Genomic DNA, 12938 nt, shown 5'->3' with positions numbered 1-12938 from the left:
GAGCCTGATTTTGCTCCCTTTTCAAAGCCCAAAAGGCATCAGTAGTATATTCGTGAAAGCCAAACCAACCCGCAACAAAACTATATATTAAGGTTAGGATCAGCGGACCATCCTAGAGGGATTTGAAAATTTGAGCTTGGATTTTTTTAGAACATAATCATATCCCAAAAAAACTATTTTTGTACTTTAATGTATAAAAAAGGAAATCCTTTTGTAAAGTTCCTAATGTACAAAAACTTTTAGTTATTTAAAAGCTAAGATATCCCATAAAAAACACTCCATCTAAGTATTTTCTGACTTTCAAAATACAAACCAAAGCCTATTTTATGAATTTTGGGCCGGTTCAGTCATATTTACTGCCATTATCAAAAATACCTCCATCATTATGTCATGTCCGACATACTTTTAGCACAGCCTGTTACAAACTACATTTTATACCATATTATCATAAATTACTCAATCCTCCCTTTCTTTTTATTAAGAAAAAATAACAATCAAGGTCTTTTTTGTAAAAACAGACTATATATGTGTATTGATAGTGTATGCCTCCGAGCGACCATTCTGAAAACACAACTGCCAGGCAAGTTTAAGTAAAAAAGCATTATACAGAGCCAGCACAGAGTAGACAAACAAAAAGTTGAAGTAAGGTTAACGAGCGAGGACCAGCTAAAGCAAAGTCGACGAAATGTCTTACGCTAGCGATAACCTTTTAAACCATCAACCCTAAAAACTTTTCCTTCTATCCGCGTCAAGCAGGTAGGCGAATTTGTTTCTACATACTCAAGTGAAATAAAGAAAAGAGCAAATAATGGCAAGCTTAATTTATTGTATAGCAGAGGGTCCAAACTAAAACACGGCAAGTAGTAACCAGTCAATAAACTGAACAGGTGGCGAGCCACAAAAAAATTGTCAACAATCTTACAGGTAGGTGATGTAAGAAGGTAAAAGAGAACAAGTAAAATTGCAAAAAAAATATACTATATCAATAGGGTATGTGATGCTACACAATATCTACAAATTATTTTAAGATAAGGTAGCATTTTTGAAACCAGTACTCAGTATGACAGTGAATTCAATTACCTCAGAAGATTTAGTGAAACAGACCCTAGAACTGAGAAACATTTTGATCTAAAGTCTGTCCACTTATCCAAGTACCTCAAACCAAGAGTTTTACTACTTACCCAAGTATCTTATCAATCATATAAGACCATCCCATCACAATGTCTTGAAGTCTTTTTTTTAAAGGGAATTCCCGACACTTTTCAGAGACATGCAGTATCTCATTCTCCAGCACATACTTACTATTGAGTAGCTATTTTATGAAAAACAGCATCAGCAACCCACAGAGATTCACAACCTCCCATCCATCATAAAGCCATCCAATACTCAGTAGATTGAACACCATAGAGTGCGCTAGTCTCGAGACCTGGCAGCTCTTAGCAATAGGAAAATTTTCAATCTCTTCCAGTAAACCAGCAAAAACCAGTTTTAAGAACAAGGAGTTCATATAAAAATCAGTCTAATTAATGGTGCTTCATACATTACAATTTACCAAATTTCAAGCACCTTCATCTTAGCCAAACTGTCTAGCTCATTGTATTTTTTGAAGCTTCAAGAGAGAGAAAAAAAATTTTTAACCTGTAGATTAGGAGACGAAGATGACTCCACCACCCCTGTTGAGAGGCACATGTCAGAAACTAACTCTGAATAGCTAAGTCGGATTTTGACTTATCGGATATTTACTGAGCTGTATTTTGCTAAGTCGGATGTAACTGTCTTTTAGTTGCAGTTTGCTGAATGTCTTGTGACTGGTTAGTTAAGTCGGATTTATCTATAAAAGTGGGGAATGTATCTGCGCACGGGGTATCTGTTCTCTGATATGAATGTGATGATGATGGTGCAGTACAGCAACTATTCAGTGTATTTTCTGCTTACTCTGATATTTAGAGTAGTCATGTTTACTGTGTCTAAATTGTTGTTAATGAAGTATGGTGGAGTAGATGGTTATTATTGCTGTGTATGATGTTCATGTGTTGACCTAACCCACAACACATTTGGCGATCCGCTGGGTTAACGTTTATTTTCAAGTAATGATGCATGTCAGAGGGAGACAGGAGAGTAGGAAGAGTGTACTACACAAGGGCTCAAGCATAGGCTGGAAACATTGATCCATTTAACTATGATCATGACAATCAGCAATCACCCGATGCTCAGGGGCAGCAACCTGTAGACCAAGGAGGGGTAGGATCAGGAGCAGCAGGAGAACAGAGAGTGAGGCAATTTATTGGAGCTTTATTCCTGGCAAGAAGAACCACCAGGAGAAGGATCCAGTTTGACCCACTTCAGGGGGTTACCAGGCAAAGACCTAGGAGACCACCACAACCCATTCCAATGGCTCAACCACCACCCAACCCAAAGGTCAAGGCAGCCAAGTTTAGAGCAGGGAGTAAGGAAGATGCTGACTGTCATGTGGCACAGTTTGAAACTAAGTGGCAGGCAAGTGGCTATCAGGTGATGTATGCTGATGGAGTAAAGATGGAACAGTTTGCTGCCACATTGGAAGGAAAGGCCATGAGTTGGTTCAGCCAATATGGCATTGCACATTTTGCTACTTATAATGCTTTGAAGCAGGCATTTCTGCAGAGATTTAGAAAGGAAAAGACTCCGACTGATGTCCTGAGAAAACTCAGAGACATTAAGCAAAATAAGATGCTGGTTGAAGACTATGCACAGAAGTTCAGAATTTTAGTAGAAAGATTGCAGGGGAATGAAAGACCCACTAATGAAATGTTAGCAGGTTATTTTTTGAAAGGATTGAGAAGCAGCTTAAAGGGAGCAGTAGCTAGCATTGATATTGCTGGAGGTCTGGATGACCTTGTTACTGCTGCTGCAAGGGTGGAGAAGAGACTTGGCATGACCAAAGCAAAAGGAAAAGAAGACAGTGACTCAGATTCAGAAGAAGCATCTGAAGACACAGATTCCAGTGGGAACTCAGATTCAGACTCACCATCAGACAGTGATGAGGAAACAGAAAAAAGAAAGAAGAAAAAGAGCAGTAAGAAGAAGAAAGTTAAGCAAAAGCAGAGTATTGAACAAGATTTGGTAGGCAAACTTAAAAAGTTTGGTTATTCTATTGTAGCACCTAAAGAAAAAGTGTATTGTCACATTTGTGAAAGGGATGGACATAGTACTGCTAGCTGTTGGTATAATCCAAAGAATAGAGGGCAGACAGCACCTAACATAGGAAGAGGAAGACCAGAAATTGGAGCAAATCAAGCAGTACCATTTAGGGGAAGACCACCATTTCAGAGGGCAAGACCTCCTAGACCTCCTTGGAGAGAGCAGGAGAACAATAATAATAGGAGACCCTGTGTGTATTGTGGTGCACCAGATCACTGGGTAGGTCCCAATTGTGCTTTATGGGTGAAGCATAGGGAAGAAAGGGGAATGCCCATTGTGAGATATAATCAGCCCAATCAACCTGAAAATCAGCAACAGCAGCAACAGCAAAATCAGCCAGCAGCTCAGGCAAATGTAATCTTGTTTGATGTGTTTTCTCAGGATAAGCAGATGCAAGATACTGACCAAGAACAGGAGCAGCAAGGGAATGAAGAGGAACATCAATGGGCTTGTGACTGTAACCAATGTGTGCAGGAGGATCATGTTGAAGTTCTAGCAGTGACTAGGTCTAAAGATAAAGCACCTTTGGATTGGAAGGAGCAAAAAGGGGTAAGAGACCAGGTTACAAAAAGGATTGCCAAACACCAGGCAAAGCAGGTGGATATTGAGGATGACCCAAAAGAAAAGGAAGAGCAGAATAAAGGGAGTAAGGAGATGGAAAATAAACAGGATAAGGATTGGTTTGAAATACTTATTAGCTCACCTCTTCAATTATCTTTGGATCAGTTGTTGCAATTGGTTCCAGCTTTCAAGGACAGATTGTTCAGAAAGCTGCAGAACCTGAATGGACTGGGCACAATGGACAGGCAGTTTTATTCAGCAGCAGCAAATAGAATTGATCCAGCAGATGTGGACTTTGTGGTACCAGTTATTAAAGTACACTTTCTTGGAGAAAATTTTGATGATGTGTTATTGGATGGAGGCTCTGGGGTGAATATTTTACCAGAGGCAGTGTACAAAAGAATGGAGTTGGGAGCTATGGCTCCAGCACCTTTTCAGGTGAAAATGGCAGACCAATCTAGGGTACAACCTTTGGGAATTCTCAAAGCACAGGAAATTCAGGTGTCGGGATTATCCTTTTTTGTTAATTTTGTGGTACTCAGAATGTCAGACTCAGCAGCTGCATATGAAATGCTATTAGGAAGGCCTTGGTTCAGATTGGCTAAAGTAAGACAGGACTGGGGAGAAAATGTTGTCATATTGAAAAAAGGGAAAAAGAAAGTAACCATACCTATGAGGGGAAGGAAGATGGTTCCATTAAGTGAGAAACCACTATTTGCTCAGACTATTAATTTTGCTGATGAGGTCACAGATGACCAAGAGGAAGAGTTCTTGAAGGCCAATCCAACTGTTGTACCTGTGTTTGAAGTAGATGTGGAAAGCATGTTACAGCAGGGTAAGAAACAGGATGAGCCAGATACAGGTTTAGCACCAGGACAGACAGTGCAGGGTAAGGAACTGTTACAGTTGGTGGACCAGAAATATGCTATGTCTGATAAGGAACAGATTTAGCAGGAAGAAAAGGAGGCCAGGGATATGGCTGAGAAAATCTATGAAAAGAAGTTTGGGGCATCAAGCAGGGTAGAAAAGGAGGAGCTTCAGGAGCTAAATTTCGGAACAGAGGCAGAACCAAGAATGGTCAGAGTGAGTGCACACATTCAAGGGGAATTTCTGGCACAGTTGTTGCAATTATTGGTTGATTATAAGGATGTGTTTGCTTGGGATTATTCTCAGGTGAGAGGCATTGACCCAGCACTACATCAGCATAGGATTAATTTGAAAGAGGGTGCAAAACCAATTGTGCAGCAAAGATATAGAATGAATCCTAACTTTGCCAAACAGGTGAAGGAGGAGCTTGATAAGCTCCTGGCAGTAGGGTTCATTAAACCTGTACATGAAGTATCATGGTTGTCTCCTATACTGGTTGTGCCAAAGAAAAATGGAGCTTTAAGAGTATGTGTGGATTATAGAAAATTGAATGCAGCAACCATTACTGATCCCTTTCCTATGCCATTTTGTGATGCTGTGTTGGATGCAGTAGCTGGTCATGAAATGTACAGCTTTTTGGATGGATTTTCTGGTTATAATCAGATTAGTGTTGCTGAGTCGGATCAGCATAAAACAGCTTTTATAACTGAATGGGGAGCCTTTGCCTACACAGTGATGAGTTTTGGGTTAACCAATGGACCACCTTCATTTAATTTTGTTGCTCATAAGGTGTTTGAACCTTACTTACAGGACTTTATGAGAGTCTTTGTGGATGATTTCTCAGTGTTTGGAAAGAAGGATAAACATCTGCTACATCTGAAGCTCTGTTTTGAAAGATGCAGACAATTCAGGATGGCTTTGAATCCTTATAAAAGTGTAATTGCTGTGAGGAGTGGAATACTTTTAGGACATGTGGTGTCAGAAGCAGGAATGGCTATAGATGTCAAGAAAATAGAAGCTATTCAAGCAGCACCAGTTCCTACCAATGTTAAAGAGTTAATGAGGTTTGTTGGACAGACAAAGTGGCACTCCAGATATTTGAGGTATTTGTCTAATGTATGCTTGCCATTAACTCAATTAACAAAGAAGGATGTGGCATTTGTATGGGATGAACCTCAGCAGAAATCATTTCAGATGTTGAAGAAAATGATATGAGTAGCACCAATTTTGCAGCCACCTGATTGGTCATTGCCTTTTCATGTGTTTGTTGATGCGTCGGATATAGCAATAGGAGCTGTGCTGATGCAGGAGAAGGAGAAGGGATGGTTCAGACCTGTGTACTATGCAAGCAGGGTTCTCACAGGTGCAGAAAGAAACTATCCTGTGACAGAAAGAGAAGCTTTAGGGATGGTATATGCATTGAATAAGTTCAGGCATTACTTGTTGGGGAACAAGATAGTTTTTCATGTTGATCATCAGGCCTTGTTGTATTTGATCAAGAAGCCACTTCTTACTGGAAGGCTTGCAAGATGGATGTTGTTATTGCAGGAGTTTGATTTTCAGATTGAGCATACTCCTGGGAAGGAGCATGTAATTGCAGATTATCTAAGCAGGATTGAAACAGGTGAAGCACCTACTAGGGTAGATGATGCACTTCCTGATGCTCAGCTGTTTGATGTGCAGACTGCTGTGACTGAGTCTTGGTATGATCAATTGCTGATGTTTTTGACTGATGGAACTATACCAAGGGAGTTCAATGCTGATCAGAGAAGAAAATTTGCACTGAAAACCAGACCCTATTTAGTTATTGCAGGGGCACTATATAAGAAAGGCATTGATCAAGTGATAAGAAGATGTGTACCAGAATTTGAGCAAAGTGCAGTCTTGCAGGAAGCACATTCAGGCACAGCAGGAGGGCATTTCTCTGGAGATACTACAGGGAAGAAGATTTTGCAGGCTGGATTATGGTGGCCTACAGTTTTAAAGGATGCACATGATTATGCCAAAAGATGTGTAATTTGTCAGAAAACAGGTCAACTTGATTCAAACAGGGATAGGATGGGGGATCATCCTATTTTGCCTTTGGAACCTTTTCAAAAGTGGGGTTTGGACTTTGTAGGACCTGTCAAACCAACTTCCAAGAGGGGATGCAGATACATTTTAGTGGCTACAGATTATTGCACTAAGTGGGTAGAAGCAGTAGCATTGAAGGATAATAAAGCTTCAAGTGTGGCCAGATTTCTTTATCATAACATTATGACAAGGTTTGGGTGTCCAGTGGAGCTGGTAAGTGACAGAGGAACTCATTTTCTGAATGAAGTAATTTCAGAGCTAACAAGGACACATATGATTATGCACAAGAAGTCTACAGCATATCATCCACAGGCTAATGGTCAGGCTGAGAGCTCTAACAAAACACTGGTAAGGATTTTGAAAAAGATTGTGACAGAGAATCAGAAGGATTGGGATGATAAGTTGGATTCTGCCTTATGGTCCTTTAGAACAGCTTTCAAGGTCACTACTGGTATGACACCATTTAAGCTGGTGTATGGGCTGGAAGCTATGGTTCCTATGGAGTTTGTGGTACCAAGTTTAAGAGTCTCAGCAGAGAAGCAGTCTCCCAAGTTGTCAGTACTACACAGGAACAAATATCTGATGCAGCTGGAGGAGGATAGGTTGGTAAGCTCTTACATTACTGAAGTCATACAAAGAAGAAGACAAGCATGGGTGACCAAGAATGTGAAGTTCAAGATCTTTCAGGTTGGAGATTGGGTAATGTTGTACAACTCTAAGCTGGGACCACATCCTGGTAAATTGTCATTGAGATATCAGGGACCATATCAGATTGTGCAGGATAAAGGACAAGGGACATTCATCATAGCTGATGTGTTTGGTACAAGAGTGGAAAAGGCAGTTAATGGTTTCAGGCTGAAGAAATTTAAGGGAAAGCCACCTCATTTGGACTGGCGAAGTGTAGCCTGCATAACTGTAATACCCCTACAGCCAGGAGATTCAGAATCAGCAAAAGGAAAAGGAAAAATGCTGGTTTGCATGGATTTGAGGAGGTCTTTTCATAGTATCCCATATAATTCACGGGTTGGAGGAAGTAGGCAGTTCCAAAGTGCACATCCGATTCAACATTGTAGATGTTGGAAGAGTACCTGCGTCGGAACTGACCAAGTCGGAATTTTTAATAAGAAATTATTAGGCCGGACTAATAACTTCGGGGAGTGTGCTGAAAAGAAGTTTCGTAGCACTTCAAGGATACTGGGTGGAGATATGTGTGCATGGTGCAGCGAGTATAATCATACATGCAACAAAAGTTTAGTACACATGCAGCAGCGCGGAGCATTCGGGTTTTCGCTTGAAGAAGCTTTATTCAGTCCTGCCATGCCGAAAGCAAAGCAATTGATGGCCATGCAACCACAGCCTGATGAGGAGCAGACCGAAGGTTCGGGGCGACGTTTGAGAAGCAAAGCTTTGCCTATGCGGCTTGACGTTAGCAGTGCAGACGATAATAGTGACTCTGCAGAAGAGGAAACGCCAATGCCGACTCCTGTGTCAGAAGGTAAGGTGATGCAAACATTAATGGACCCTTTTATGGATTTCAAAGTTGACATAGATTGTCAGGCAGAGCGCAACGCCATATGGTTGCAGCAGGTAGGATTGTATGAGTTTGCCATTCTGCCTTGGGAAGAATGTAAAAACAATGTATATGCAAAGTCTCAGTTGGAAATACTTAGGAAGACTAAGGGGAGAGTGTCACCGCATGTGGTACTCAATGTGGAGTTGGTGTCTGAGGTGTTCAAGCTGCCTTTGCATCCTAATACACCTATTCCAAAGTGTTCAGAGGAAGCACTGAAAAAGGAGTTTGGTCCAAGAGAAGGAGGCAGGCAGTATTACATGTTAAAGAATGTGGCATATGCTAGGAGAGAGCAGCTTAAGTGGTACTTGGAGAGGCTATGCTTTATTGTGAAGTTTGATTATATGTCAAAAGAAAACTTTGCACCATTAAGCTATGCAGAGCAGGGAGGAGAAGTGAGCTGGGCTCACTGGGTGTATGAAAAGTTGGCAGCAGAGATTCATTCTTCAGACAAAAGGAAGACACAGGCAAATAGTAGGTTATGTGGTTACTTGTCAGCATTGTTTTTTTTTGCACAGAGAGTACAGAATGGTGAAGCAAGGTGGCCTGTGAAAGCAGAAAAACTGGTGCAGGAGAAGCAGCAGCCAGTTCAGATTGAGCATCCCATCATGGTGCATTCTGAGAAGACAGGATTTGTGAAGTTTAATGCTAAGCATATGGAGGCTTATGAGGATTTGGTGAAAGCCAAATATACTCCAGGAGAGGCCTTTGAAGAAATCACAGCAAAAATGCAGTTTGCAGAATTTGGTACCATGGATGTTGATTCACCAATGCAGGTAAAAGCAGAGGAAACACCAATAAAGCTTGGTAAGGCTTTCACATTATCCAACAAGAGGAAGAAGTCTGAACTAGAAAGCAGAGTGTTTTCTAGATTAGATTTCAGTACTGAGGAAGTCTCTGGAGTATCAGTAGATACTGGGAAATTGGACAGTGATAAAGTAGTTCAGATGCTGCAGCAGGTGCAGGAATTTGTGAGGCAGCAGAATAATATGCTGAAGGTTCAGAGTATGCAAGCTGAAAGGAATGCAGAAAAATTGATGGAGTTTAAAGGACAGGTGTCACAGGTGAAAGAGTTTGAAGAGCAGATAGCTATGATGAAAGTAAAGTATGAGCAGGATATGGAGGAAACAATGGGGAAACAGAAGATGGAGTTAGCAAAAGTGAAGAGATCATTGGGGGAGTTTAAGCAATGGACTGAGAAAGTGGAAGCAGCGGTTGCTTTGGAATTGGAAGACATGGCAAAGAGGAATGCAGAGTTACAGGTCACTGTGGAGATGCAGAGGTTGAGATTGGAACCTTTGCAGATATTAGAGCAACAAATGTTGGCACAAGAGGAAATTAGCTTGAGTGCAGTATTAATGAAAGAAGGAGAAGTGTCTATTCTCAAGCAGCAGTTAGCTTTGGTTGCACAGGAGATGTGGCAAAAGACCAAGGAAAGAATGAGATTTGTCATTAAGTATCCATATGAGGTGTTAAAGGCAGGGTTAGTGCATGAGGTAGAAGCACAATTGTTGAAGGAAGTGGAGGAATTGCAAAAGGAGAGAGACTGTTTGAAGCAGCAGGTTCATCAGATGGAAGAGAATAAGAGACAGCAGCTTGCAGAGGCAGAAAAGAAAGAGGAGAATTTTACTAATAGTTTTTTGATGCAGGATGTAGCTGAGGAGAAAGTGGCAGAAGAGCAGATAGATACTGAGATTGCAGATAGAGCACAAGAGGTGGAAATGGGAAAAGATGATGCAGCAGAATCAGATGCAGTAAAGGAAGCAGAGCTGGTGGATCATAAAGTGAATACTGAGGACCAGAGTAAGGAAGAAGCTGTGCAGCAGAGGGTGGATTCCTGATCAAGGGATATGTGGATCCGGGTCAGATTTCTACGAAATCTACCACCGGGGCGTGCCATGTGTTGAGAGGCACATGTCAGAAACTAACTCTGAATAGCTAAGTCGGATTTTGACTTATCGGATATTTACTGAGCTGTATTTTGCTAAGTCGGATGTAACTGTCTTTTAGTTGCAGTCTGCTGAATGTCTTGTGACTGGGTAGTTAAGTCGGATTTATCTATAAAAGTGGGGAATGTATCTGCGCACGGGGTATCTGTTCTCTGATATGAATGTGATGATGATGGTGCAGTACAGCAACTATTCAGTGTATTTTCTGCTTACTCTGATATTTAGAGTAGTCATGTTTACTGTGTCTAAATTGTTGTTAATGAAGTATGGTGGAGTAGATGGTTATTATTGCTGTGTATGATGTTCATGTGTTGACCTAACCCACAACAACCCCCTTCTCAATTTTTTTCGGCATGTTGAAGTCACAGTAGTAAAACAGTTTTGAATGCACACACAGAAGATTACAGAGCACGATGCTAAGTGAGTACAAGTACTCACCTTAAGAGATTTTCATAGATGATGATCCGTAGCAGACAGGACCAGAGTTGGCCAGGTTTTCCCGCCATCGAGGTCGCCATTAAGGACCCTATTCCCAGGGATTTTACCCAGCCCAAGATCCAGAGGATACAAGCCTGCGTTGAGACACACCCGCTACAGTATTTGCCTGCAAACCCTCTCTCCAGTACACAGACGGTAAGTAGCATGCAACAAGAAACAAGAAAACTCAATGCAGAGGAATTACTCAAACGCTCCAGAGATGTCATATGATTTTGAGATATATTTAAGTTAAATGCAAAGACAAGACAAAATATCCCAAAGAAACCTTTTTTAATATGACAGAAGATAGTAACCCTTTCACATGGTTGATAGACGGTGCATTATTCTTTACGAGTTATTGCCCCTAGCCCTGGGTGGTCATACACAACCAGTTACCCATAAGACCAAAACATCCAATGAGCCTATATCAGAAAGCTTATCCACTTGGGCAAATTATGAGAGTATACATACGTCAATCCCAAAGCTGCGAGTTAATCTACTTAGAGAAGTCCATTAGTTTGGATATTTCGTACTATTCCCTATTTGATCCAGGAATCAAAGTGGGTCTATAAAAGACGGGCGTCTTTTTTACAGAATCGAGTGTATAGTATTAGTCTTGAGTAACTTTCACGGAGTTTACAACCTCCAGCTTGTTTGTCATCAGGTGTGTCATACACATTATCTGTTATGGCTTATAGTCAAGAACAGGTTTTTGCCATAGCAACAACACATCTTCAGTAGTCAAGTGAATCTACTAGGAGAGCCACACTACTCCGTTATGAACATCATTTATTTCCGCAATTAGGGACATCTGTTACCCAAACTAAGTGGTGGACATATCAAGATCGAGTGACGCAAGTGACCCTTTGGGGTCAAGAGCATTTTAGGAACAATATCCATCTGGCGATGGTAACTGAAGCCATGGGACTAGGGCCACAACATTATTATGTAGAACATTCAATGAAGCGAGGGTTTTCAGAGCGGTTATACTTGCTAGCCCAGTTTCTACCTCACTATAAGATTCTTTTGTATCCATCCCCTAAGTATCTGTATCGCAGTTATGGACATCCCCTAAGAGGATACTTTAACAGTACACCACTCACCAGGGAGTATTGAGTAGTCTTGGCGACCCGTATCCTACCTTTAGCCAAGCGTCCAAATAGTTGTTTGTGTGATCATGTAATGGGCGGTTTAATAGAGATATAGATCAAGGGGTCTCTTTTTTAAATAAAAAACCAACCAGGCTTTTGCTTGTCCAATTTAAGCGGTGAATCATGTGAAAGGACTCATGTAATTTTGTGTGTGTGTGTGTGTGTGTGTGTGTGTGTGTGTGTGTGTGTGTGTGTGTGTGTGTGTGTGTGTGTGTGTGTGAGAGAGAGAGAGAGAGAGAGAGAGAGAGAGAGGCCTAACCTATCTAGAAAGAGGAGATAAAAAGATGAGAATTGTATAGAGAGAATAAGTATTGAGGAAGAGAGAACGATAGAACAAAAGAGAGAGAGATGTCTAGGGTCAACGTCAAGAAGCTCTAAGTATAAAGACTAGGGAAAGCTAGACATAGGATCCTCCTCCCAACCCCCCATAATATAGGTGGGCTCCTAGCCCCTTGCCCTAGACGGATCCCCTATCCACACTGTCTAGCCCGGCCCCTGGCCGAAGTCCATGACCACCCTCGTCCTTAGGTTTGACCCTTGTCTTGACATTACTCCCCCCTTAAGGAAGAGTTTTCGTCCTTGAAAACACAAGTAGTAATATCTTCTTAAGAATACGGATGTTTTCCTTATTGACGTCCCATACGTGGGCTAGTTGTCTGTATGTCCGATAATTGGTGCAGTGAGGAGGCTCAATGAAACCGAGAGCAATATCTTGATTTTCAACATTGTTGTCCTTTTGCAACCACTTGTATCGAATTGGTAACTCAATTTTTAACTTACTTCAGAAAGGAGTAACCACAACTAAGAGTTATCCAAAGGCATAACCAATTTTCAGATCTTCTAAAGGTACTGGAATAATGCAAGAAAACCTTGGCGTAACGTTCCATGCAGTTGTGAGCCAGATTTCCTACTCCCGTGAGTATCTTGAAAAGTTCATAGCTACTGAGGGATAGAATAGGGAGTGTCCTCTTGTCAGACTTTTGAATAGTTTGGATCACAAAGAACTACATGTTCATCCCTAATGAAGGTTACTTGCCAACATACTTTGTCAGCACACCTGGTAAGTCCTTGACTTATGAAACTATTGAAACAGTATTCAACCCCACCACA

At 41.2% G+C, this 12938-nt stretch overlaps 1 protein-coding gene across 1 annotated transcript; it reads left to right on the top strand.

Annotated features, from left to right (window-relative positions):
- The first annotated feature begins 9666 nt into the window (after nt 1-9666).
- LOC147425523 (uncharacterized) lies at nt 9667-10092 on the top strand. Its single transcript, XM_086500600.1, has one exon. The coding sequence runs from the start codon at nt 9667-9669 to the stop codon at nt 10090-10092; it is 426 nt and encodes a 141-aa protein (XP_086356726.1).
- The last annotated feature ends 2846 nt before the right edge of the window (nt 10093-12938 follow it).

This window comes from Adiantum capillus-veneris, chromosome 25 (genome assembly GCF_014529385.1).
Source record: "Adiantum capillus-veneris isolate H3 chromosome 25, ASM1452938v2, whole genome shotgun sequence".
NCBI classification, from domain to species: Eukaryota; Viridiplantae; Streptophyta; class Polypodiopsida; order Polypodiales; family Pteridaceae; genus Adiantum; species Adiantum capillus-veneris.
This window is presented reverse-complemented; position numbering and strand designations above follow the sequence as displayed.

Coding starts and splice junctions, on each gene's coding strand:
- LOC147425523 (XM_086500600.1), top strand. CDS start 9,667: ATGTGGCAAAAGACCAAGGAAAGAATGAGATTTGTCATTAAGTATCCA.